We start from the raw sequence: 26,679 nt of genomic DNA, 5'->3' as shown, positions 1-26,679 counted from the left end.
GCCACTTGCTGCTGGCAGATTATTTGTACTGGATTTTAAAGGAAAAAAAAATTACATTATGCAGGTGCTTCAGTCTTCTTTGTATGCTTTTTGCTACGCAAAATTACCTTTGGACAAAACAGTAACCAGGGGTTTTGTGAACTGGAACCTGGTGCCTTTAATGCTGAGTGAAAACGTGCACAGGCTGAGCTGAGTGATGGGGCAGGTGCTGTAGGGTACAGATGCATCCTGCCAGTGCAAGCTGTGTTTGATGGTGAGCACACCAGGTTCAGATGCAGGATAGCTACACTGCTCACTGGTTTTACAAAAAAATTATCAGCCTGTTGGTAACAGACCATTAGAGGAACTCGGTGCTGCCCGCTACAGACTCCTCAGATCAGCACTTCTTAAAAATTAATAAAATGGTTTATTTTATATATACATATGTTCCAAAAAAATTTATACAGTTAAAATATCAAATTAGTGATCTGGTAACAATACTGTTCAAAATAATCTCTTTTGTATGAACATTAAAATACACGTTTTTAAAAGCGTTTCCTTTTAGTGCTTCCAAAGCACAGCGTGTGCCAAGGCCACCTGAAGAATCTCCGTCCTCCTCACAGGATGAAAGAGAACTGAAGTCGGGGACCTGGGAAGCCTCAGGTGCACTTTCATAATGTCTGCAGACAAAACAGAAGAGAGTCTGAGGTAGATTGTTTAGTGACCACCGGGTGGTAACAGTCACAGGGCTGTCTTTAGCTTTCATTAACACAATAGCAGTTTCTTTACTCTCAATCTACACTGAATTTCAAGTTTAAAGGCATGGCTAGTAGTTCTTGGGAACAAGACCCTTGTCTCTGTGGTGGCAACATGCAATTTTATGACTGCAGGTGTTTCTGGGAGGGTTTTTTTTTTTTTTTTTGGGCTCTCTCCACGATGCAGACAGTGTGTGCATTTGACAGTGCCCCATTTTAGTGCAACCTGCTGCCTATAGCACGTAAAATGTCTAACGACAGCGTTCAAATGAGTAAATTCTCATCACCTGCAGGAGGGGCAGCAATGGTTATTTTCTTCAGCCTGTTGAGCAAATAGCACCCTCCACAGGAAAAAAGCCACACCTTTCATAGCAAATCCTTAAGGTTATAGCCCAGCTTCTGCCGAGAGAGGTTCTTAAAGTTAAAGCTCCACTGCTTCTTCTCAGACTGTGTAGTAAAATCACTTGACTGCCAAGATGGTGGGGGCAGCAGCTGCATCCTCTTCCACTCTTCTGTGGCACAGCAAACTCATTCCTGGTCCATATTTGTCTGGCCGGTGCATTATTATCTACTGTTGACATGATTAACTCTGTTGGGTAGGCTGTTGAACTCTAGCTCCTCTAGTATTCTCTCTAAGTGTTGTATTAAGACTCTTTTTTTAAACCTACGGAAGAGAGGGAGAATAATTTCATTTTTTTCTTCCAAAAATACAGTTCAACAACTGAAGACTATTCAGCCAGGACAAGTTACCAGATGCTCTCTGTTTCCAGTATGGAAAAGCTTGCTTTATTTCTGTCATTATAATGGCCAGAACATTTAATTTAATAGAGTCACCCCTTTTCCAACCCACCCGAATTTTGGGTCAGTCTTCAATAACAACCTGTCTATTTTACATTAAACTTTAAGACAAATTAATCAATAAAAACATAATGGTAGTTAGACCACTATAATAACCATAATTATTGAAATAACTCAAAAAGGAAAACAGAAGAATATGAGAACTGGAAAGCTTATGATTTACTGTCATGATCTAAATTAACATTTATGACTCAAACTAATTTACATCTATACAAACCTTGCTGCTTCCTTGATAGCAAATTCAATGAAATACTTCTGAATTTCCATAGGTCCTTGCACCTCCTCAAGAAGAGAGAAAATCTTTTCGTAATCTAAAAAAGACAAAAACCCAATCATATATTAAAAACAAATCTTGAAAATGCATTTTCAATACTGCTTAACAGTCAAAATAAAACAAAGCCTGGAGTTTCACACTTCTGTTTATGGTAATAATGTAGGGCAAGAAAAAAAACCCCACATTAGCTTCATGCACAGAAAGCAGGTGATACCAGTAATTTGAACTGATACTGATGATCTGCTATTCAAATGTGGCACCAAAGAATTAGGTTCTGCTTTAAGAGGAGCACATAGAAACAGCTCTGCTCAGAAAATGCAGGTTAGGTAGAGAAGCTTCATATCTCCATCAATGGCTTTTATGGGTGTAGGGCCACCAAGCCCTGCTGCAACCTAAAGCTGTCACTTTTTGAAAGCAGAAGTCAAGAACAGATCTCTAAGAAAGACAGATTATGTATCCTAATTAACAGCACAATTAATAGAACCATTTCTGGTACAAAGTAAATACATCCACTGCAAAAGAATGAACTGGACCCATTATATTAGAATCAAAACCCAGGACTGTTTTAATATTTTCCATAGCTGAACCCAGTCTGAAGATATTTACAGTGCTCTGAGGAAGAGCCTGCTCAGTCTGATGCAGCAGGCACAGAGAGGATCCATGGTCAGAACTGTGAATATTCATATTTAACCCACTACTATTAACCTCTTTATCTGATGATTGCCTGAACTCTGACTCATACTGAACACAGGACTATCTTACTCTGCTTCATCTAGATACAAATTTGGTATAAGATTAGATGAGCAAAACAGGAAGCAGACATCCCCAAACAGGAACTTTTAAAACATGTTAAAAATAAAATACAGATGCAGTGCAAAAATGGTTTCATCTCTCAGGCTCCTCAGTCTGCCACAATGATTTTGTGTCTCAATGGAATAGAATAATGTTTTGGGAAAGCAATGCAAGATCAGGAAAAAGGAGTTAAGAATGCACCCTTATACTGGGGACTGGCACCTGACAATGGACTGGAAAAATACTCAGTAGAACTTGTAGAAATAATTCACTCAGACAAAGACCACATTAGGGACCACTAAATTAAAACCAGAACAATTATGCCTATGACAAATCCTAAAGCATAAAAAAGTATAAATATACATTAGCTGGAGCTTCAGGTGAGTAAAGACCAAAAAATGTTACAAAAGGTGAGAAGCCAAGTTACTTTTCCTCACAACATTTTAGATTTTGGGAGCTTATAAAATCTTACAGGAAAAAAAGAAGAAAGGCATTTTTAGTCTTTAGTTCTTAAGAAGTTTATTTACAACAACATTCCACTACTAACTGCACTATCTCACAAAATAAAAAAAAACTTCACTATTAAGATTCCCTTTTGAACAGAGTCCAAAATGCACCCTTCTAGCTACATAAGCTTTGCTCTCCAAAGGAAGTTTTCACAGACACAGTACAACACAGTACTCTGTGTATCTGCAAGGAGCAGTGCAGCATAAAGCAGCCTACTATCACTGCACCATCAGTAACACCTTTGTAGAGCAACAAAACCAAAACCTCTTTAAAGCTGCTTTCACAGGGTACCTCTTAGAGCAGCTAACCCATCTTCAAGGCCAAAAAAGGACACTTGGCATTCAACTTCCTAAGCACTGCTCACCTGCCCAGCATGTTAAGAACTTTCTTCCTTTTTTGTCCCTCATACAGAAATTATTCCAAAAGTAAAGTTAGAATCATAGAATCATAGAATTGGCTGGGTTGGAAGGGACCTCAGAGATCATCCAGTCCAACCCTTGAACCACCGTTGTGGTTCCCAGCCCATGGCACTGAGTGCCACATCCAGTCTCTTTTTAAATATCTCCAGGGATGGAGAATCCACTACTTTCCTGGGCAGCCCATTCCAATGTCTGATCACCCTCTCCGTAAAGAAATTCTTTCTAATATCCAACCTAAACTTCCCCTGGCACAACTTAACACCATCAAAGTTGTATGTATATGGAAAATAGCTCCTTGTTTCAAGACATGTTCTAGCACCATGTATCATATACTGCTAAAAAAACCCTCAAACTTACTTCTTCCAGGTTTGCGAACCTCTCTCATCACTTTAATTTTGATATCAGCATTGTTTCCCTCCAACATCATAGGTGTTATTTTAAAGGAATTTGGCACTGGTTCAGAAGTAGACTCTATCACCCTTTTTTGGTCATCTCCAGCCACGCTGTAATTCAGAGGTCCTCGAACAAGCGCGTTGGTGCCAGGTTTATGATCCAACCCATCCTCACTTAAACAATTGAATTCAACAGGTAGAGAGTCCAAATCATTGGACAAGATTTCATCCTCTCCCATGGCAGCTGGAAGTGAAGGAGCCACTTGTACAGGTAAGCCATCAATTTGCTTTTCCAGTGACTGACAATTTTCTGCTTTCTTCTCTCCATTGCCATCTTGGATAATACTGTTATTGGTATCTACAAATTAAAAATATGTATCAATACATTAAAAAAGGAAATAGTTCTGCATCCTTTCTTTTTAGAAGTACTGTGTAGTGATCTGAGAGCACTGAAAAATTCCAATAATTTTATTCAACCTTTGATGTGACCAAGAGAATACTTCCATTTGGACTGTCACTATCTTATATTGCTATCATGAATTCACCATTTTCTTACTGCAGTGTTATGACTTCTGAGTAAATTAACATTTCTCTTCCCCCAATTCCAGCTAACAGAGTTTTCTTCTGACTCCATTTGCTGCAATAGGTGGGGAAAAAAATATTTCTGGGAAATAAAAACAGAACCATATTTTAACTTTCCCTCCTCATCACAAAATACACAAATGAGAACTCCAAGCTGATCTGACATGCTAGCTACCTCCAAACAAGTCTGGCAAAACAATTCAGTTTTGGTGGTTTGTTTGGTTGGGTTTTTTTAAAATAGTTCAATAAAATTATATTTTTATTCCAGACTTCATTAGCTGTGGCAGCAGCCTGTTTATTGAGGCCAACAAAGAAACTCAGTATTAATTAATACTAAAGCATACACACAGGGCTAATATACCCTTTGAATAAATTCAGGAAGCAAGCAGAGCTGAGATGGGGATTTGGTTGGGTTTAGGGTGGTTTTCTAGTTTGGTGGGGTTTGTGGATTGGTTTGTTGGGGGTTTTTTTGGGGGGAGTGGTGGTGTGGGGTGTGTTTGTGTGTGGCTTGTATTTTATTCCCACTTGTGACTACACAGGCTGCTTCATTAACAACTCCAAATACCTTTATTTGCTGGGACACCTTTAAAGTTCAGATATGATGGGGATCCAGAGGCAGCTGGTGGCCCTTTTCCACCAACATGATTTGTTACAACAGGAGGTGACTGTGGCCGTCTCAGGAGTGGGGACATACTGCGCCTTCTCTTCAGTGATGCTGGAGTATTGGGCTCCCCAGGACGTTTGATCTTATTCTGAGGCCCAGCAACAAATTCATCTGCTTCATCTATCATCATACCCTAGAAAGAAAATTAGAAAAAAAAAAAAAAAAAAGAAAGAAATTTAACAAACAAACAAAAAAAATATGACCAAACAAAAAAGCGTGAAAACCAGAAACGGTTTCACTGATTCACTGATGGAAAAAGTCCCTCTGTATTAAATTCAAGGGGGTTCTGAAACACTTTACAGCTTTTAAAACAGAGATACCTGAAGTACACAGTAACCAGAGACAGCCACCCTGTAATTCAGCATGATTCTTTACACTTTTATTTTGGACCGTGTGAAGAAGACCATTCCTTTTCACACACAACAGAAGGCAGGTTAGGAACACACTGCAGTTGTTGGAGAGCAATTCTACTCATTATTTCAAGCCATGTTAAATACAAAGAACCAGCAGATAGCATGGCTCCTCCTACCTTTTTATCCTGTTTAAATGGATTGCCAAATGTATGAAGCCTTTTTGGTTGATCTGGGTCAATCTCCCGAAGGGGTGAAGGCATCATTTTCAGGTATTCCTGGTAATTTCCCATTTGAGCAACAGGAACACTGTGAAGGCAGTCTGCAACAGAATCAGAGATCTTACAGCTAAGGCAATAGAAACTTCACACACTTTAATTGCAAGCGTTAGCATTTAAATGCTAAAAATTATTTTTTTCCCCCCCTGATATGAATGAAGAGCTAAAGACTAAGATTTGGGAAATAAGACTGGCAAGAGTTGAGTTTAACTGGCAGAACCTGTATGAAAAATAAGCAATTTCACTCCCTATGCTAACAACTGCATCTTTAAACCACAGCACCTAAGTGGTAAAACAAAGCAAGCCCCTCTCTGCTTTAAGCCACTCATCACTATAAAAACCATGTCTACTGAGCTTTTTTGAACAGGAAAAGTATCAAATGTTGAAACCTATTTTTAAATTTCAAAGCAGGACATCTTGCATGACAGAAGGCAACAATCTCCTTTCCCCTTCAGAGTCAAGAAAAAGACACTGACTGACTCAACAAATGTTGCAATATCCACTTCTGCTCCCAAATGCAAGACAGAAAACACTACTTCAGGGCATAAAAAAAAAAATAGCTGTGCTGTCTCCAAACTCTTAATGAAGAACAGTGGTTTACCTACCTTCATCTTGCCCCAAGATAAGCCTGTGTGTTTTCAGAAGGTTGGCTCTCATTCTGGTTAGCTGGTCTAGAAGACTGCGACGAGGAATATCATAGGCATTTCTGAATGCCTGTGGCTTCAAATCCTAGTTTTACAACAAAAAAAGGAGTTTTCAGGTAACTCACTTCTCACGCACAGAGAAATTCCTCTATGAACTTTGTAATTATGCTAACTATTAAAAAATTATTCTGAAGTAACTTCAGGAGTTTTGTAACTGGATACAGCAGACTCAATAACTCTTTTCAACAGGACCTTGTACTCCATTTTCAGCTCCACTAAGACAAAGCATGCTAATTCCTGGATGAACACCACTACCTGTCCATCAGAAATTCTCATTTAAACCTTTATTTACTACCACACAATTTTCAAACAGTATCCCAAAAAGCAAGTGTAAAAAGCTGCATTTACTCTTCTCACTATTTAAGCCTATGCCATACTCTTCACAATTCAGTGAAAGCACTTCCTTCTTCTACACTGAATCCATAAAAGTTACCCATTTAAAACAGATGAGATTAACTGCTTATTGGTACAAGATCATTGTGCTGTTTACCTTGTTTAAAAGTCCTATGTGGAAGCCAGCAAATTCTTTAACATTCATTTCCGACAGTCTCAGTGGAGATTCCCCAGTGATCCCTTGCAGCAGTTGCTTAAAATCCCTACTGTGTACCAACGAGAGGCCACTGGAGTGATTTTTCACTTTTATTCCAATTTCTTGTGGAACTTTCTTACCCACTGAACCTATTATCCGTTCCGACTCTATTTTTGTCTAAAATGGAATCACACCATGAGTTAAAGAATCAGCAGGCATTGCAGATTTCCAGTATAAAACACATAGTACATTAACAGAATAAAACTATCAATTTAGTTCCCAGCTACTCAACAAATGGAAGAATTACCTACCCAAGGAAATACTTGATTACATAGATCAGATCTAAACTAGAAAGAAACCCAAATGTGCCAGCATATGGAAAATATTTAGCCAGAATATCTAAATTTATATGCCAGTAGGAGGTCTGTGAATATCCCAATTTTACTGCAAGTCTCACTTTCATGTCCCTGAAGACTCATTTTTAAAGGGGAAAAAATAATGCAAGGTGAGATGCCTTAGGCTACTGTAAAGTTGCATCTAAACCAACAGTATTATTCAGATACAGTAACACAATTTCAGATTTCATTTTTGAGACAACCTAAGAACTGAGGTTTGCACTATATGCTTCCAACAAGGGAGAAAAGACATGAAAGAAATTGGCTTCATCAGTAAGTTTCTACACTTCTCCAATTAGCAAAGATTTCATATTGTTGCTACTAATAATTCTACTGTATCAAGCTTAAACTGTATTCAAAGTAAGATTTTTACCCACTGGCAGCACTTCCAAAAAAACCCAACCAACCAAAACCCCAAAACCCATGGCGATTGCAACCCACTTCCCCCAGATCTCATCCTCTGCAGAGTCTGCATTGTTATCTGTGGGAAACCCTGAATTTAAGGACAGCAGGAGCACAGCAGAATTCTGGAATTGGTTGTCCCTAGACAGGAGCTTATAATGCATCCAACACACTTAAAGCTGTTTCATCTGCTAAGAATGTCTGTGAAAACCACAGCAGCCATCTCAAGCCATTCCAACTCCATATTGCAGATAAATAATATGAATTTGCATATCATGAAGCTCCTGAGATACCACAGGACATTTTATGTCTAATAGATGTTCAGTCATTCAGAGGCTTTTTCAATCTATTTTGTGCATTCTTTAAGGAGGAGGATTTTTATTTTGTCATTTTAAAGGCTGCACTGCTTCTCCACTGACTTCTAGGGATTAAACTACTGTTAGGAGAACCATCTGTGCTAAGGAGGTAGGACTCAGAGAGTTACACCTGAAATGGCACTCTCGACACAGAGAAAAAGACACTTTCCCACCAGGTCATGTTTATCACACAGAACAGATCTGACCTGAAGGAAACATCTCTTCTAAAGGCTGGAGTATGATTTTATTCCCCGGGGAAAAGAATGTGCACTGGTTTTGGGACACATGGTAACAAACATGAGCCTGAGAGCAAGCCTCTGACTGCAGCTATGAAGAACAATGGCAAGAGCAGTCATAAATCCAATCAGTGACAATCTTTGGAGTTTAAAGGTCTAGCAGATACTTAAAATGTAGCTGAAGAGGTGCCTTTCACACTCCCTTCCACCACTTACAGAAGGCACAATCACTGGCTACAAAACCACTCTGGATTCAGCTGTGTTTGCAGTAGAAATGCTCACCAATCTTCAGGTATAATAATGCTGTACACCCGTATCAACTCCCACAGGGATTAACTGCTTTATAATGAGATTACCACAAACTAAATAATCAACGCACTTCTAATTGCAAAGGTTTTATCAATACTACCTGTTGGCTGAGTTTTTTAAGGTAAGAGATAACACTGTAACTAAGTCCACAATCTAAATTATCTGATATCAGATTTGGAGCTCCCATCATCCTTAGGGCTTTCTTTAATGGCTATAAGGAAAACAAAATACACAATAGTAAGAGAATAAGTATTTAAAAAAAAAATTTATAAGATCAATTACAGGAAGCTAAGGCACATGGATTAGTGCTCTAGCTTTTCCACTTTTGGTCACTAAAATTCAAGTCTATTCAGGTAACATGTGACATGAGTTTTGCAGTCTAACTAGCTCTCAATGGACATTATGCCACATTACCAAGACACCACACGGTGTGGTGCCACTGGCAATTTCCACTCAAAGGCTCAGGACCAGAATAGCCGGGATGATGCAAGTCCATATTGAGGTGCATTGTCCAAGCTACATGTAAGAGGTGACACAGTGCCTCCCCCCACCCATTATTTGGCTCAGGCAGTTCTCTTGGTTATCAGCTTCCCAAGTTCTAGCACTTCACCCACATTAAATAACAAATAAATCTTATTTTCCTTATCAAGTTACAAAAACAACGCCAAATTCGTTTTCTCTGGACAATATGAAGTACTTCAGATCAAAGCTTAACTGAGTATTTAATGAACAGAAAACTCATTTAGCATCTTAAGGTAGTTAACTGTTACTCAATATTACTAGAAACTTAATCACTGCTTAGAAACATTTAACCTGATTTACATACCTCTGCAAAGCAAAATGTTTACCTAAAATGACATCATCATCATGTAAACAAACTTTACTAGGAAGAGGTATGAGGCACAGGGCTCTGGGCACCAAACAGCCAATATACCCAGGAGGATGAACTGAGAAAAGGAACATACCAGTAAGTAGTAAGGAGGCATTGTTTTTAAGTAGTTGTCAAAAGCCTGTCGCCACTTCAGATTTGGCTTAAGTTTGTGAACCTTAAACAAGTCATCTGCAGGAAGGAAAACAAAAACAAAAACAAACAAACAAACAAACAAACAAAATTTCATTGATATAGTACCAGACCATTAGCATTATCCAACGTGCCAATTTTCCCCCCTTTTCTCCTCCCTCCATCCATTCCCATTGGGGCTTCCCCACAAAGCTGTTCTTAGCCTTAGGTGTGAAGGATTGTGAATCCCCAGTCCTAGCTGCAGAACACCATCCAGAACATGTCCTTAGTACAGGCAAGCTTAGGTCCACAAGACTTAAATACTGCATACAACTACTACAGTGTGGAAGGTGCAACAGAGCCACCTGTGAAGTTTCACCTCCCTTGCCTCTCTCTCCCATCACCAGGGACTTCCTGATTAAACCAAACAACATTCATTTGGTTTAATTTCCATTTTCAGCCCGGCTTGCTTTGGTTCAACTTTTATGATGATTTCTGGTCTTCAATAAAATCATTCTTGGTCATCAAAAAGGGAAAGAAAAACAAAACCAAAACAAACAACAGAGCAGGGAACCTTTCTGATCAGCTTTGCTGGACACTGCTGAGGACAGAAGCAGCTGCCCCAGGCAGAGAACGGGGGTTGTACCTCCAGCCTCACTGCCTGCCTCATGCCAGAGCAGCAAACTCTCCCACAGACAGAGACAAGAGACATGAATTAGCTACAAAAAACTGCTGCCCTTTAAGAGAGGGGCAAGCAGACAGATTATTTCCTTTGGAGACTGTTTTACCTTGCACTAGAGGTATGCATATTGCCATTTAGGAATCAATGAGCTGAAGCATGTACCTGTTTGCCATGCAGGCTGTGAACTGTACCTGTGATCTCTAAACATCAAAACCAAACACAGAATCCTGCATTTATCATTTGAAATTATGGATTATCAATTGAGATGAATTTCTCACTTAGTAGGGCTGTAACATGCTGGCAAAGTAAGGCTGATGGAAGGATATGAAAACTGGAAAAAGGGATGTCCAAAAATTAACTGGGGAGAGCTGCAGGAGACAAGGATGCACAGAAGAGGGTGTGCAAAAGACAAACGCAGCAAGGAGACTGCTGCCTCCAGACTGAGATTTCATGAAGATGTATTTGGAGAAGAAAATTTGACTTGCATAGTATTCTGCACAAATCAAACAGATGTTATGATACAATTCTCCAAGCTCTAACAGTCAAACCATGCTTAATTATAGGTATTTTCCAAGCTAAATTAATTCTGTATCACATATAAAAACCACACTACAGATGCTAATTGTTCTCTCTCCTGGCCTGAAGGAAATGGGGTGGAATTTGAGAGGACAGGTTAGAACTCCATTTAAAAATCTCTATAAACAACATGCTTAGTACTATTATCCAAAATAACTTGTGATGATATCATGGCTTACAGCAAATATAAACCACCCATTCTTATTTCATAAGCCTATTAGCTTTTTGCAGCAAAACAGAAGTTAAGATACACCCCTCTTCCAAAATTCAAAATGGAAAAAAAAAAATTAAAAAATTTCTGGTGTTTTAAAGCCTGTAAGTACAGCTTGAACCTTAAACTCCCTATCAGCACTTTATTACTGTCTCACTTCTGTACCATGAAGGTTGTAACAGTACATAACCCCTGCAGTTCAGCTGCACAGCCACTCTTAAATAGCACAGATGGTTCAGAGTGCTCAGCCAGCTATGATTTGTAATCCACAGCACAGCTGTAGTCTGAGAAGTCAAAAGCAAAGCATTTCCCTGATCCTTGCTATCCAAGTAAGTCCTCAAATCTAAGTGGAGCTTCAGCAAAGAATTGTCTATTTAAATGAGAGCTTTCCCACAGAACAAACAGTGCAGGAACTCCTCCCTCTTAAAGGGAGACAGGCATGGTGGCAAACACAGGCACAAGTTTCAAAGAAAACATCACCATCAGCATCTTACCTGCCTCTATTGAAAGAGTTTGAGACATACACTGTCAGCAGATTGCAACACAGGCACTTGAAATTTACTTTTCCCACTGTGCTGTGGGCTGCACATCATCATTTATACAAATAAACAAACAAACTGTAACCCAGTTAACTATGTCTTCCACAGATTATATTCTGAACTTCTGCAAATAAAATCCAAAAGTACTGAAAAAACCCTTGAATCGGTTTTAATCCAATTTGTTTTCAAATATTACTCTCTGTATAGGCCACTTAATCCAAAATTCTTTTCACTTCTAACCTCAGAGTGAGCTAAAAGCACTGGATAATTGGGAACAGGATATTAAAAACCACTAGGAAAGGGCCACAAGCAGCAACAATTCAAGAGATCGGGTGAAGCTACAGACAGAGCAGCTAATATAAAACTGTGTTGCAAAGTCTTTATCCATTACTCTTCAGAGTAATGTACACAACAATCAAATTATGACAAACAGGATACCAATACACATCTTTAATACCTACTTTCAAGCTCAGTGAAGAGTTAAAAACAAACAAACAAAGCCTATCTTGTCTTTTAGGGCTGCCTCTTACATTATTTTCCAAAAACAGACTTAAAACTGTCCCTGCTCCAGAATGCAGGAAGAATACAAAAATGCAAGAAAAAAATTGTTAAGCATCTTGCTATCTGAACAATAAAGCTGAACACACAGAAGCCACTTGGTAAGAAATCACAAATGCAGAGTTGTGAAGCAGTTTTTGGTTTTGTTTGAAGCAGTCACTTGTCCTCTACTGAACCATCAGTATCCCCTATTGGTATTTAGACAGACAAGAGGGCAGAGTTTAAAAACAGAAACAATCCCTATCTTCCTACACAGAGTCAGTATTTCATAAAACATCTACAAATAATTTAACAGGTATGCTGCTTAATTTTCTGTACTGCTATGCAGAAAAGAGACCAGATCTGCTCTCATGTTTTATGTATATTCCACCATGCCTTGGAGACCAAGGATCAACAAAGTCCTGGAACCAGATCTGAACTTAACACCCTAACACTCTGTGTATGTGTTAACAATGTGGCATCCACAGAATCTGCATTCTGGAGAAAAAGATCTGCTTTACAACTCAGGTAACACTGAAGCTCTGCACCTTCCATTAAACAGCCTTCAGAAATTTAAACTGTGGGCTACCAGGTGAGTAAACTGAAGAACAGCACTACACATCCTGAAGAATGCCTTTCTCCCAAGAGTAGGAAGACCATTATACCACTGCAAAAAAGGGGGAAGACAAGAGCTGCCAAGGAAGACACAAAATTGCAAATATAAACCTCAAAATTAATAAGGAAATTAATTTAGTATCAGTGATGTTTTTTCAGCTAGTGGATCTCCTGTAGTAATTCTGTCATCACAAACTTGTAGAAACTCTAATTTAGTCTAGAACTATCCTACTTACATACTTTGGAACAATTAACAGGCTACATGGATGAGTATAAAAGACACATTCAAATTATGAGCAAGCATAAATTTCTTTTTTTGGTTATGACCAGGATTATGAAAAGACATTCCTGAACTGTGCTGTGGGGTTTTTTCTAGAAATGAATGGAAAAATCCCATGGAAGACAGGAAGAGTCAATGTTAATTCTCTTGATCTCCACTGTAACTCTGTATTACTAAATACAGCCACAAAAAAAAAAAGGGAGGGGAAAAAAAAAGGAAAAAAAACCAAACAACTTTACAGCATCAGCAACTTAAAGGGTTAGTAGCACCCAGGAAACTCTTCTACCATTACCTCTATGCCAGAACCCTGGTAGCCACAATTACTATAGCAGTTACTCACACAGCACCTTTTCAAACCATCTTTTTTCCTGTAGAAAGTAATTTCATCATGACAGTGAAAACAAAAACAAAAACAAAAACCACACTAGTCTTTTGAGCAGGGGAAAAAAAAGTAGATTGTTTCACTGACTAATTCCTTCTTACTGCTCTAAACTGCGTCAGGGAATTCCCTCTTCCCAACACCCATGACAAACACTGTGTAAGATCTTCCAGTAAAAAAAAAAAAAATAGGTGCTACAAGAGCAACTGCAAAACCTGGATACACCACACCCTAAACAAGGGAAAAGAATGGAGGTTGAAGCTTACTCCAGGTTAAGGAAGAGGCTATGTGTCTAGGAGGTGAACAGCATCAAACATGCACTGGAAGCAGGTAGCTCTCCTCCTCTGCTGGAGAGAAAAAAAGGGAGAGGGGGTATGAAAATCCTCTCCTCCCAAATTATGTTCAAGAGTTTGCAACATTCTGTACTCTCTGATCTCCATTATTTTATAATGTCTCAAACTAAGGCAGAACACCAACCATTATTGGTTTTCTTTTACTCTCAAGTAGCTGCACTGGAAGGTCCAATGTAAATTTAGTACCTACCTAACAACGGAAGTAAAACAGGGTAGTTGTAAGGCATCACAAAGAGGTTTACACAGGTTAAAGTAGTGCTTGCTTTTAAATACCCAAATGGATGGCCAAGTTCACTGTATTTTCCACTGCTACTCACAAATACCTGATAAAGAATAAGAGACATCACTGTGTTAGAAGAATATTAAACACGGGGCATTTAAAAATTAAAATAAATCTGAATACAACTGCATTATGACAGCAAATTATCAAGAACAGTCAAGTTTGATGTTGCACACATCAGGATGAGCATGCACTTATGTTTTCCAGTCAAAAAAATGACATGTGCAACATTTAGTGCACCCCCTGTCAGCCAGTGTGGAAATGCTCTTCACAGTATTATCTTTCAGGCTTAACTGAAGCTACTTTGAAGTGATGCTCTGAAATTAAATTGGTTTGGGGACATCTTCTGTAGGTATATTTAAAAAACTATGGAAAACAGTTTTCTGACTCAAAAATAGCACGAGTAAAATTTACAACATTTTTAGAGGAAATCTAGAACATTTTAAGCACAGAAATTAAGCAAAACAAATATTCAAGAAACATTTTTATCATGCCAAGTGTCAACACTCTTTACACCAACTTTCCTTGCAAACAACTATTTCAACAGGATGAAGATGGTACATGTTTTTACTGGCATAATCAAAATAATTCACATCTTACAAAAATAGTTTTCCCTTAAAAAAAAAGTAAACTTGCAGTAAAAGGAAGTGTTTCTCCTCTGTTTTTTCAGAGTGTAAGGAACAGGATTTGTTACATGGTTTCTATAATAATCAGCCTATTTCTCTAGTTTGTAAGGATCTGATAAGTAGATGAGAGAAGTTTTAGAAAAATAGTAAATTTTAATAACTTAGGCAAATACTGTACCTATGAATGCTTAAAGGACATTTTTAGTTTAGAAACTTGCAATTTTTCTTCTGAATATGTGTATCACAAATGCAGTTGAGCTGTAATGTTTATTAGGGAAACATTAAAGACACCCTCAAACCCATCTTTCCATCTGAAGCATTATACTCAGTAAACTCCTGGTTTACTCACTAAGCTCAAAGGGAATTACAGGCCTTATTTTACAGAGGATGCAGAAACAAGTCACTTATCCAATATCACATGACAAAGAATTTCAGCAACAGAACTTTGAATGATTCAGGGCCAACCTAGTGAACAAGATCAACAGCTTCCATCCAATTCCCATTAGCAGTTTCAACCATCTAGTGGAAATTATTTGCAGCTGTTGATTAGGTAACATGATGGAAACTAGTGCTACATTTTCCCTGTAAGCAAATGGAAGGCTACAGAGAAATTCAATTTAGCTGAAAATGGAACCAGTGGTACACATTTCTTTGCAAAATGAGATGAACCTAGAAACAAAATTAGGTGAGATTACAAAGCCTGTAGAAGCAACCACTCATTCTGACTCCTGAAAATTCTATTAGAAAGGAGGTAACTCAAACCTTGACACATTTCTTCTCATCAGCTGTACAGTCTGCAACCAGACTCCAGTTCACCAGCTTTACAAAAGACTAAAGTACTTTAGGATCCATTTCTAAAATCAAATAAAGGGCAAATACCTGCCAGCAGGTATGGGGAGACTTTCGTTCCAAAATGTACTGTGTTAAGGGTGAAGGCTCAAGCTCATACTTGTCAAAAGGGAGCTTGTCTATTACCATGGGTTCACAATCAACACAGGAGAACCTCACAACTGGATGAGCTGTGCGTGGAGGCTAAAAGGAAGGAGGAAAAAAAAACATGCATCAGTTGAGTGGTATTTATTTATCAGTTCTCTTAAAAAACCCATACATGTGTATTTTGTCATCCTACAGGCTGAAACTCTCAATGCCACAATTTTCTTCTAATACAGAGAAAAATACAGGCTCCCACAATATATTGTGAGGAACTAAGCAATTCTCCAATTTAAAAAAGCCACACACATGTAGATATTCTTCTCAACAAGGGAGAAAAATGGTTAATATTCAACTTATTTATCTTGATTTTTAGAAGTCCCAATCAACCTGTAGTGTCATGGACAGGTTTAAAGAAAAAACACTTCAGTTCTGATTCCCAGCTTGATGTTCACAGAATTACAGATGTGAAACACTGCTCACTTCACAAAGGATATCTCAAGACATTCCCTGCCAAGTCTGACTTTTTTTCTTTGTGAATCATGGCAGGGGGAAAAACAGCACCTTGAGCAGTTGTACAGAAAGAGAACATGCCTAACAAAAGAGAGATGTTTAGAAAGGCTAACAAGGCATGTCAAATGCATGTTCACTTGAGTAAGAAAAGGAGAAATGAATGCTGGTTTTCCCTCATTTTCTGAATGGGATGACTCTTCTGTTTCAGTTTTAATTCTTCCTGATAATGAAGGAAGAATTCATACATGAAATAATTCTAAGCAGTGGAAACATTGTTGATCTTCTAACAAAAACAAATATTCCCTTTGCCATATCAATGCATTTTATAAAGCTTTTGACTAAAACTTAGTAGGTTCACTATGATTTGTGGTGTGTGGTACATGAAGGAATTTAGAGATTAATTTTATAATCTTTTAAAAAACATTTACCAAATTAGCTAACCATACACACGGAAGTAAAACTTCCAGATGCAAAATATCACAGCATACATGCACACAGCAGTATGTGCATTAGATTATGTCATTCTTTGTTAAAGATAGTTTTAGCTACCCTTTTAAAGCAAAGTCAGATCATATCAGTAAACAGAAAAAGTAAAAAAAACACCGATTAAAAATATAGCTTTATACTAATTTTTAGTCTGTTTCATTAGATGTAGTATCTTTTTGTCAGTTCTTATTTTACTTACCAGTGTTGGTGAATTCTGATCAGGCCAAAAAGATTCTGGGATTGGCCAATGCCCAACAGGAACACCAGTTTTAGGGTTAGGCCGTACATAAATGAGTTTATGACAACTATGCCAGGGTTGAGAAGCAAATGAATTGATGGGCCTGGATGAATCAACAAGTCCATCTAAAATTTAAAGAAAGCAAAATAACAACAACAACAACAAAAATTAAAAGCCACATGCATGCATTTGTCTCCCAGCAAAATTTCTGTATTAGGAACCAATGAGGTGTTTCACTACAACTGTTTCAAAGGCATACAGATGCTTACACCAGTGACTGAAAAAAAACCAAAACTATAAATCAAAATGTAGGACAGCATCACCTGAGAAACAATGACAAAATTTGCTCACATTTACCATTCTGCTCCTGTGGCACAGCCATTAGATAATTAATGCAGCAAGGCATACCCACCTATCATGGAAAATGCTATTTGCTTAAGCTTAGTACTTTGACATAGATCTGACAGGCAATATCAAGTTTAATATTTTTCTGCACCTATAAAGACTGATAATTTGCATCTACAGTCTTTCTACAAAGGATGAAAAGCTCTCTAACTGATGCTGCTACTACTGGAAACTGGAAGAGGGGAAAAGCTTCAGAGAAATCAGAGGCATCTTGCAGGAGCAGCTTTTGTCATATTTTTGATCAGTAAGTATTCACAGATCACTCAAATCCCACTCTCTACTGGAAAGAACAGTGTTTTCTGCCAGTCCACTGCAGGGTACCACACAGACTCCTCTTTGCACTGAGGACAAAGTATTTGGTAGCAGTACAGAATCTCAGCATCAGCTTTCAAAGGCTGCTCTTCAAAGCAAACAGCACAGCAGTTATCACTCCTCTGAAGAATTTTCCTCATTGTAAAGGTATTTTATACTAATATTTTCCCTGCTCTGGATAGCTGGCCATCAATACTATGCAAAGAAGCTTTCAGATAGATATCAGTTTGGCTTCTCTGCTTTATAAACACAGTGCTTTTTAAAGTAGTTAAATCCCATCAAGTTTCCTCCAGTTTAGGACTTTCTCAATTTGCATAAAGAGGGAAAGTCTTGGTATTTTTGTACGTTCATATCCATGTTGCAACAACATTGAAGTGTGACAAAAATACCACCAAATTTCACCAGCCATTTTGCTACATAGGAAAACATTCAGGGCACCACAGACAAAGGAATTTGCTGAGGTGCTGCCCTGCACAGCATTCTAGCCTTCCAATAAAATGACATTTAAACAAGCAAAAGGAGAAAAAAAATACATATAGCAAGAAGAAAGTGATTTAAAAATGAAAGCAGGAATAAAGCTGGCTATACTAAGATGTACAGGAGATCCTGAAAGTTGGGAAAACCCTCATTTCCTAAAGATGAACATGGCTCTATCCTCCCTTGCAGACATCAATTTTTGCAAATCTGAGAAACTGCTACACATTAAGAGAACTGCTCCATTTTTCTCTTCACTGTTACACACTTAATTCACAGCTATCAAAACAATTGGGTTCTGCACACAGTGTTTCACTTGCAGCTAAATGCATTTAACTGAAACTTACTGTCTTGTGATCAACTAACAGAATGAAAACATACAGAAAATTAAGCACTTGATTACTTTAGAGATGCTTAAGCCTTCAAACACACTAGTTCTGGATTTCATTATTTAAAATCAAGTTTTGGCAATACTGTAATTCAAACTTCACTACTTCTTGCAAACACTCACTTGCCCCAAAGCCCACAAAAAAACCCAAACCCAAAACCATGAGAAAAGAGTGGCAGGAGAACTAGCAAGCAGGTAGATCATCCATACAAATACGTGTAACTGTACTGCACTACTTAACTTAAACTAACACTTGTAAAAATATAACAAAGACTAAATATAAATAAAGCTACTCAAAAGCTGAGTAGCACATCCATTATGATTTGGGGTACTTGAACAGATACCAGAGCTCTATGCTACAAGCTTTATACCTTCATTTCTTTTTCAGAATTAAATAGACCTCTAATTCATCCTGTAACACTACAGTGAAAAGCTGGAAGAAAGGGCACTGAAAACACTTCAGAACATTTGCATGCACACAAAACTCTTCATGTTGAACATCAGGGAAAAAAAACAGTTACTGTACCTTCTCCAATAGGAGCTGGATCTGGTCCTGACTTTTCAAAGTTAATAACAACTCCACTTTGGACTTTCTGAACTAGAGATTCTAAACATTGATTCAACATTCGTTGTGTCCGAACACAGTAAGAACGACCTGTGCAAGAGAGAAATCACACAGTGAAATAAATTATGAAACCAAGTTTTCAATAATCTTAATGAAGGAAGATGTTTTATTACATAAGCCACATTGCCAGGGCTTTCAGCTTTGTCCAAAATAGCAGCAAACTTTGCACAAGTTTACGTAAAACATTTAACAATTTTCAAGTGCATTACAACCAATCAAAAAAATTAATTAACAACCTGCTGAGTTTCTACTCACCAGTAAAAGAGGCCATTAAATCTAAAACAGGCTGGTCCAAGGCCAAGTTTATAAACACCCTTAAGAAGGTCTGATTTCACCAAGTCTATGGATCTATCTGTTTTTATCTACCCAAACCTTATCAGCTCCTACACACTCCCAAAACTTCCCCCCTCCCACACAACATCATTTTTAACCTCCAATTAAAAAAAATTCAGATGAACATTTCAAAGAACAGGCTCCGGAATTAATTATTTTAAGGTTCAGTTTAGCTTCTTAGACCTGCAGCAGAATTAACATCTCAATAATACCTGTCCCACTCAATTCAACATTTAAATAACAAATCTCATGACTGAGCAAAGTCAACCTCTGGAAGGACACCCTAAGAAATTTTCCAATCCCTCCTACTGGTACATTAAGAAAACTCCCTCACATCTAGAGGGTCTGAAATAGGAATATGGTTTCATTTTAAAGTTCTCCTCTGCTACTGGAAACCAAGTCAAAAAAGACCACAGAGTACCAAGTCATTCAGATGTGAAGAAAATGGCAAGAGGTGAAGTTGAGGCAAAGGAAAAGAAATACTCAAAGGCAAATATCAAAGGTGAACCAAAGCAAAGTAACATGCAGTTACCTCCTGTCACTTCACACATCTGTGTGATAGCAGATTCATCAGTAGGCACACTCCCAAGCTGCTCTGGTTCAGCAGATGCAGCTCCTGGCAAACGCAGCACTAGAGCAAACAGCCTTTGATCCCAACGAAATGGTTCTTTGGTTAGTTCACTTCCAGGCAAAGGAGAATTCAAAGGAAGATGAAGCTGCAAAGAAAGGTTTAAGAATATTCTCAATTACCTGACAACCAATACTCAAATTTATTTGTTATTCTGTACAGGACTCCTATTTTCCCTCCTATCCACTGATTTATCTGGAGTTAAAATCTGGAAACTCACATGAACTATGAATTATGGGGCTGGGCAATGACAGCACAGCTAGTTTCTGTTCTCTTGGATAAAACAGGCTGATGAAGCAGAAATACTATTAGCAGTAAAACACAATCTTGGCATAGTGCCAACTTGCAGGATCCTAACTTGAAAGAATTTACTGCCAGTTTACCTCCTCTTGAACTCCAGCAGTATTTGTCAGTTTGTTTCCGTCTGTGATGGTAATCAAAATAGATGGCTCCAAAAAGAATGGATTTCTTCCCTAGAGACAGGAATACCAAGAGTAATCTTAACATTCAGTTATAGGCTTATATTTTTGTCATTATAACATAAACAGTAAGATGAGTAATCTTTCAAAATAATCCTGTAATTTTCCTTCAATAGGGGTGGAGCCACACAGAACTACACAAGATGTGCTAATGAGTGCACACACTCACACACAGCCCCTAAAGATTTTCAGAATTATTAGTATTTTTCCTACAGTATAAAAGGCCTCTAGCCCACAAAAGAAGTATATAAACTGGTAATATAGAAGACTTGAATTTTGTGATGACAGTGGGGAAAAAAACAGTACTTTTAACTAGACTCTTCAAAAGTAAGAGTAGTCAGGACATTAACTGCAGATAAAATAGCAAAGCAGATTCACTGCCATCACACTCCCATACAGCAATTGTGTAGCTACAGTTGGGGTCATTTACACTACTGTTTTCTTTGTGGCTCAGTAAGGAAAAAAGTGCTAGTGTGTTCCAGGGCATGGTCAGAAGATGTAGTAAGAAATTCAAAAGAAAGGGAAAAAAAGTTCACACTTGTAACACACAGCTATCCAACATTTTAAAAAAACAAATTAAAAAGTATACCACAAAAACATACTTGAACCACCAACACCTCTCTGTACAATTTCAAAAAGAAAAAGAAGCCTATAAATAATTTGTTACCTGTCCATAGTTGTCTATTCCAGACACTAATCTATTGAGATTTAACAAGTCAAACGATGACCTGAGTGCCTGACCAAGGGTTGTTAGTCCTGAAGCCTGAAGATTTTTCAGTTCATTCATAAATGTTGCATGGTTTTCCTTCCATCCAGCCTATAATATAAAAATAAAAGGTTATTAGTTATGTTAGCAACAAACTACAGGCTTCCCACAAAAAATTAGGTAATGTCCCTGCTTAATGAATAAGCTGGGTCATTTATATGCACAGACCTAATTCATGTATGCACAGTTAAGACTACAGTGGGAGACTCACTAAACACACAGTCAGGAATTTTTAAAAATTTACAAATATCCAGCTCTTACCATGAAAACTACTGTAGAGGTGATGCAATTAATAGAAGTATTTGGATTAAGCATGAGAATGTTTTATTACAAGAAAATGTCAAATCTGGAAATCAGAAATGCAGATGGCAAAGCAATAGCAATGACAAAAGAAAGATACAAGCAGCACAATGTTGCTGCTTTCTCTGACATATATTCATCCCCCTTTTGTTCTTTACTCCATCAACTGAGGCTGGAAAGGATTTATTTGCAACGTGTACTAATGCAGGAGTTAAAAATCTAACTGTGACAGTTAAAAATAAGAAGACAAAGACATAACAGTAACAGCACCTTCCATCTTTGCTCCCTAGTTGCATCCTTCCCTTCCCACAACTTCCCCAAGCAGGAACAAAGCAAGCATATCAATATAATAGAAGGAATGTGGGGGGGAAAAAATCAGCTTTTATTTTACAAGACTCTTGTCCAACTTTTCCATTATCCCTGTATTTCCTCCTCCCCCCAGCCCACCAGGTGCAGTTCAGGCCTTTCAAACATACTATGAAACAATCTCTGCCTCTTCCTCATTACAAACCTTTCTCCTACCTTGGGATTTCCACTGCCAACCACACTCTGCTGCCCATACTTCCCAACATAAAACTTCCTATGGAATAGTTTCAAACATTCCGTGTAACACAGAACCAGCACATTGTTTAAAGAGTATCACAGTATCACAGCTTGAAGTTTGAGGCCATGAAAAAGTTGTTATTGCTGACAAATCTTACAGAACATTCAAAGGAACAGCAGAAAGGGATGAAGATGGATCAGTCCTACCCAAGCATTTGGAATCCCATGGTAAGCAGGGCTAACACACACCAGCATCAGCTGTGATTCACATGCCTTTCTCTTAAAAAGTGGTATGCTGCAGAGCTCAGAAGCTATTTTAGAAAACACTACCTCACAGGGCACAATTTGAGCTGCCTCAGCTGAAACACACTAGGACTGAAAGCCCCAGATATCCCCACAACTCTGCTATCACATCTTATTCTCCAAACCATTCTTGCAGTAAGCAAGCACTTACCCACCCAGCCCCACTCTCACTGGGCACGGGAGACATTCCCATGCTCCTCATGGAATCCTAGTTAGGCAGACATGGAGAGAATCCTGTCAATCTGACATGCTAGGACAACCTCTGAGAAGGTTTCTCTCCTCCCCAGTGCACTGGGCTCAGCAGCCATCTCCTGCTGACTATGCCATGCTGTGCAAGAACCTGGAAACACAGGATTTTCCTGTGCTTTTTAAACAGCTACATCCGACTGCCAATCTCCAGTGCACACTGAGGGCTGACAGATGGTCACAGGACTGACAAGTTTGGAGTCATAAACAGACTCAAGAATGGAGCAGAATGGAAGGACACAAGATGAGCATTGCCTCTGCTGAGTTCTCAGGTCTAAACCAGGAGGATTTTGTTTCAGAATGAGGCATTATCATTACAACATTCAACAGAAAAGAGGGTTTGATGAAGTTTAGTTCCCTGAACTAGTTCTTCAAGCTTTAGATTAGTGCAAGGGAGACAAAACTTTGCAATGGGGCAAAGACAAAACAGACTCTGAGCAGGACTGGCCCAGCTGTGCCACTGACCTTCACTTCAAGCTCAAAGGAACAGTATAGTTTGATTAGAAAGGTAATTCTTAATTAAACACCATCAACATCCCCCCCTCAACCACAGCTTTAAAAAGTGCAGCATCCCAACAACTCAGCCATGGCAACTGCCCACAGGTGTTCTCAGGAATGCAGTACAAACATGGGGTCATTGCTTTGGAGTCAAAGTACACCAAATCTCTCCAAGATTATTTATATGATCCTGAAAAGGTTTGCCCTGAAACAGTTTGTAGCAAACAGTTACAAAAATCTTTTTGTGCCGATGCTATGAACCTTAGATGTAGGGGAAAAGGCTCCATTTGGTCTGCAAAAACAGCCATCATTTCAGTCCAGCTGCTGGGGACAGCCAGGCTGTGGCTCAAAAAGTGCTTTCCAGCGAAGACTCTTTGAGTTATTTTGTTGCAAAATCACAAGGGAGGGAATAAAACATTTACAAAGGAAACACTATTCCTAGCCTACAAACCTTGATCTGAACTCTTATGAATTCTAGAGTATTCCTCTGTAAAAAAACAGTAACAATCTTCACTGATATTTGGAGATACTGCCCCGATTCTTTTCTGCAAACACCACTTGGCTGCCAGCTCCTCCTCTGCTGGATCCAGCTGCAGGGTGATCATCTGCCTCCAAAATCCAAAAACCCATTTTTCCTGTGCAGAACCAAACAGCTGAAGGTACAAGAAGCAGCCTCTGGTTTACATTCAAAGAAAATTATTGGGTTTCATCCTGCAGCCTCTCACAAGATCTCAGCTCTTCTCACAGCAGAGCCATCCCTTTTTTCTTATTTGGTGAACAAAAATCCAACATTTATCATTAAACTCAAGATTCCCAAATTCCCTACCCACTTTTAAATAAAGGTCTGATTATTGGTTAGTGTACTACTTTCTCCAGCTTATCCTCAAACAAGCTTTTTGAACCAAAACCATCAAAATTAATGACAAGAAGGTCTATTCCTGTAATTTTAATTTTTTTTTCCCAGAAAGACTCTAGCCAATGCATATAATTAGACATTTATTTCAGTGACAGAAACTAAAGTCCAAAAGAACAGTGTAAAGTCACCTCTCCATATATATGGCAGGATCATTCTTAGGGCAAAATAAAAAGTCAAGTACGTAATACAGAGCATATGCATAACAAGTTCAACAAAGCACTTTAAAGTGATTAAATAATAATCCTCCCTAGATTCAAAATACTGACGCTAATGCTGCTTAGAAAAAAAGCTTTTATGTAGCACTACTTCCATTTGCCAGCAAAAACACCAATGACAAAAAAAAAAGCCAAACACAAACCCAGCAACCAAAAAAGAATTAAAACCCAACAACCAAAAGCACACAACCCTAGAAGACCAAACACAAAGATATTTTACAAAAACTGTGTATCCTCTACAGGTTGGTAATTATGAAGTCAGAACAAAACATTAAGCATTTTAGTTGTTTATGAACCAATTTTAACATTGTAATTTTGCATGATCCTCAGTATTACATTCCTACTTGCTAATTTTTATGCCCAGAACTTATTAATAGCAATCTGAGCAGCCTTTGTCTTGCCACTATGTTACTAGTTCCTCCTTTGATAATTTATAAAAAAATAATTTTAGCACACATACCAAAGATAATGCAAGATAATGGGGGAAAAAACAGTACTATAAGCAAAATTTTCATCCTTTTAGCTTATGCCAAGAACAGACACAAAAAAAAATGCAGTGTCACTTAGCCTTCTGTGTTGTCAAGTGCAGGTTTTGGATGCCATCCTGTGAAACCCTGAGAAGCAGCACACCACCCTCCAGCTCCTGGCTTCAGCCTCTGCAAGCAAACCATACTGAAAAAATAACAATCCTAAAGTAACATTTTTTCCTGGTGACTTAGGTTGCAGGCAAATCCATGCCCTGCTATAGAAGAATTTCAGAAGAATTTCAGCTGCTCTGAGAAGCAAGTAAGGTCAAAATTGCTTTTTTCAGCAGCAGATAGGCCCAGATTATTCATTCAGACAATGTCAAGGTGAAAAAAGGAGTGGAAAGAAGTTTTTTTTTTTAACCCTGCCCAGAACCAGGGCTAACTGAACATCAGAAGAATAGACTTGAGAAGCACAAGAAAGTCTCCTTCAGAATCAATCACTTAAAAAGACCTCAGGACATCGGAATAAACAACATTTCAATTGTGAGAGGCAGAAAAGAAAATCTTGAATGCTTGGGGTGGGGCAGCCACTACCTTTATCACACAAAAAAGAGCTGTATCAAAGTACAACTTAAATACTACCAAGTTTTGAATATGTGTGGCACATATGTGCTGCAATCTCAGCTGCACTACCTTAACTGTCACATTTATTACTTTTGTTGTGGCTTGGTTGGTTGTGTTTAGGAGGATGGGTGGGTTGGTTTGTGCCTGCTTGGGGTTTTTTGGTTGATTTTTTTATTTTTTTTTTTTAAGAATACAAAATATTTGGGCAGTATGGTTGTTCCCTACTATTTCTTGGCATAGTTTGGTCAGCCCACAGGGGCAGGTCCAGAGGCTGGGCAATAGAGCACAAGAATTCCAAGTTGAAACCAGTCTCTCCCAGTTTCACCAGCTCCATGAAATCCAGGGAGTTGGTGCTTCTGAGGCTGCAGGTCTTCATCTTTAGTGTTTCTACAGGCAATGACAAAAACACAGAACTGTAGAGTTTATTGCCCACTGGACTGCCTTCAAATCTGATTGAAAAATTGTAACTTTGCTAAAAATAACCTTCCAAGTAAGAAGACAATTTGCAATCTAGCACGCCAATCACAACAGTCTGTGTTACAGTAGTCAATATTTATTTAAACATACAGATTTTTAGAGTTCTGCTAATGTTTCCCTAGAAAGAAGAATTTAATTTTAGATATTACAACTTCTTTAAAGTATTTAAGTTTCTCAGTAATTCAAGCTATTATTAAATGCACCCATTTTAGGAAAACAGATACTATTTCAGGATAATATGCCTGAGGCATGCTAGGTTGTCAGCGACATCCATTTGGAAAAAATAAAGTAAGGAGAGAAAAAAAAACACACAAAAAAACCCAGCTGTTGAAATCTGAAACTGCTCCTGCTATGGAATTTTCAAGTACTGTGTAAAGACAGTGAAACCAGCAAAGCATTTTGGTTTAAAAATCATCAGAATGGTTAATTTTTAAGTTCTCTTTCTGTAACTGTACACATGCTCACCACTCAAACCTCTTCATGCCTGTGTGAGAATCAAGAGTGTTTATTTTCTAGGGAACTAAATTATTCTTTTGGCTCTCATATAATGCAAGAGGCTGCTTTGCAGATGCCAAAATACCTTCACCTCTTTGTCATCTCCAGAACACAGCCCCAGCATGCTCAGGGGATCTGCAGCAGGGAACATACTCCTGT

The 26,679-nt window shown here is 38.3% G+C and overlaps 1 protein-coding gene across 6 annotated transcripts in view; it reads right to left on the bottom strand.

Annotated features, from left to right (window-relative positions):
- Nucleotides 1–371: 371 nt before the first annotated feature.
- The window catches only part of LOC103528359 (integrator complex subunit 6-like), a 39,978-nt gene continuing 13,670 nt past the window's right edge, over nt 372–26,679 (bottom strand). Inside the window, exons 3-19 of one of the 6 annotated variants that reach the window (XR_003987469.1) lie at nt 21,338–21,487; nt 20,575–20,664; nt 20,096–20,279; nt 19,132–19,260; nt 16,988–17,151; nt 15,739–15,891; nt 14,144–14,276; nt 9,747–9,841; nt 8,882–8,992; nt 7,045–7,260; nt 6,456–6,579; nt 5,752–5,894; nt 5,124–5,355; nt 3,942–4,334; nt 1,810–1,903; nt 1,098–1,398; nt 387–659 (exon numbers count right to left, since the gene is read on the bottom strand). Coding sequence is in view for 4 of the 6 variants with exons in the window: in XM_030449006.1 (XP_030304866.1) it covers nt 1,299–1,398; nt 1,810–1,903; nt 3,942–4,334; nt 5,124–5,355; nt 5,752–5,894; nt 6,456–6,579; nt 7,045–7,260; nt 8,882–8,992; nt 9,747–9,841; nt 14,144–14,276; nt 15,739–15,891; nt 16,988–17,151; nt 19,132–19,260; nt 20,096–20,279; nt 20,575–20,664; nt 21,338–21,487 (2,511 nt within the window). In the remaining 2 variants the exon portion in view is untranslated. Of the gene's footprint in view, nt 1,399–1,809; nt 1,904–3,941; nt 4,335–5,123; nt 5,356–5,751; nt 5,895–6,455; nt 6,580–7,044; nt 7,261–8,881; nt 8,993–9,746; nt 9,842–13,866; nt 13,948–14,143; nt 14,277–15,738; nt 15,892–16,987; nt 17,152–19,131; nt 19,261–20,095; nt 20,280–20,574; nt 20,665–21,337; nt 21,488–26,679 lie in introns of those variants that run through there. The other 5 variants (XR_003987470.1, XM_030449006.1, XM_030449007.1 and 2 more) reach the window with 5 other exon arrangements.

The sequence above is a fragment of the Calypte anna genome, chromosome 4 (assembly GCF_003957555.1).
Source record: "Calypte anna isolate BGI_N300 chromosome 4, bCalAnn1_v1.p, whole genome shotgun sequence".
NCBI classification, from domain to species: domain Eukaryota; kingdom Metazoa; phylum Chordata; class Aves; order Apodiformes; family Trochilidae; genus Calypte; species Calypte anna.
The sequence above is the reverse complement of the archived record's forward strand: the minus strand, read 5'-3'. Positions and strand labels throughout refer to the sequence as shown.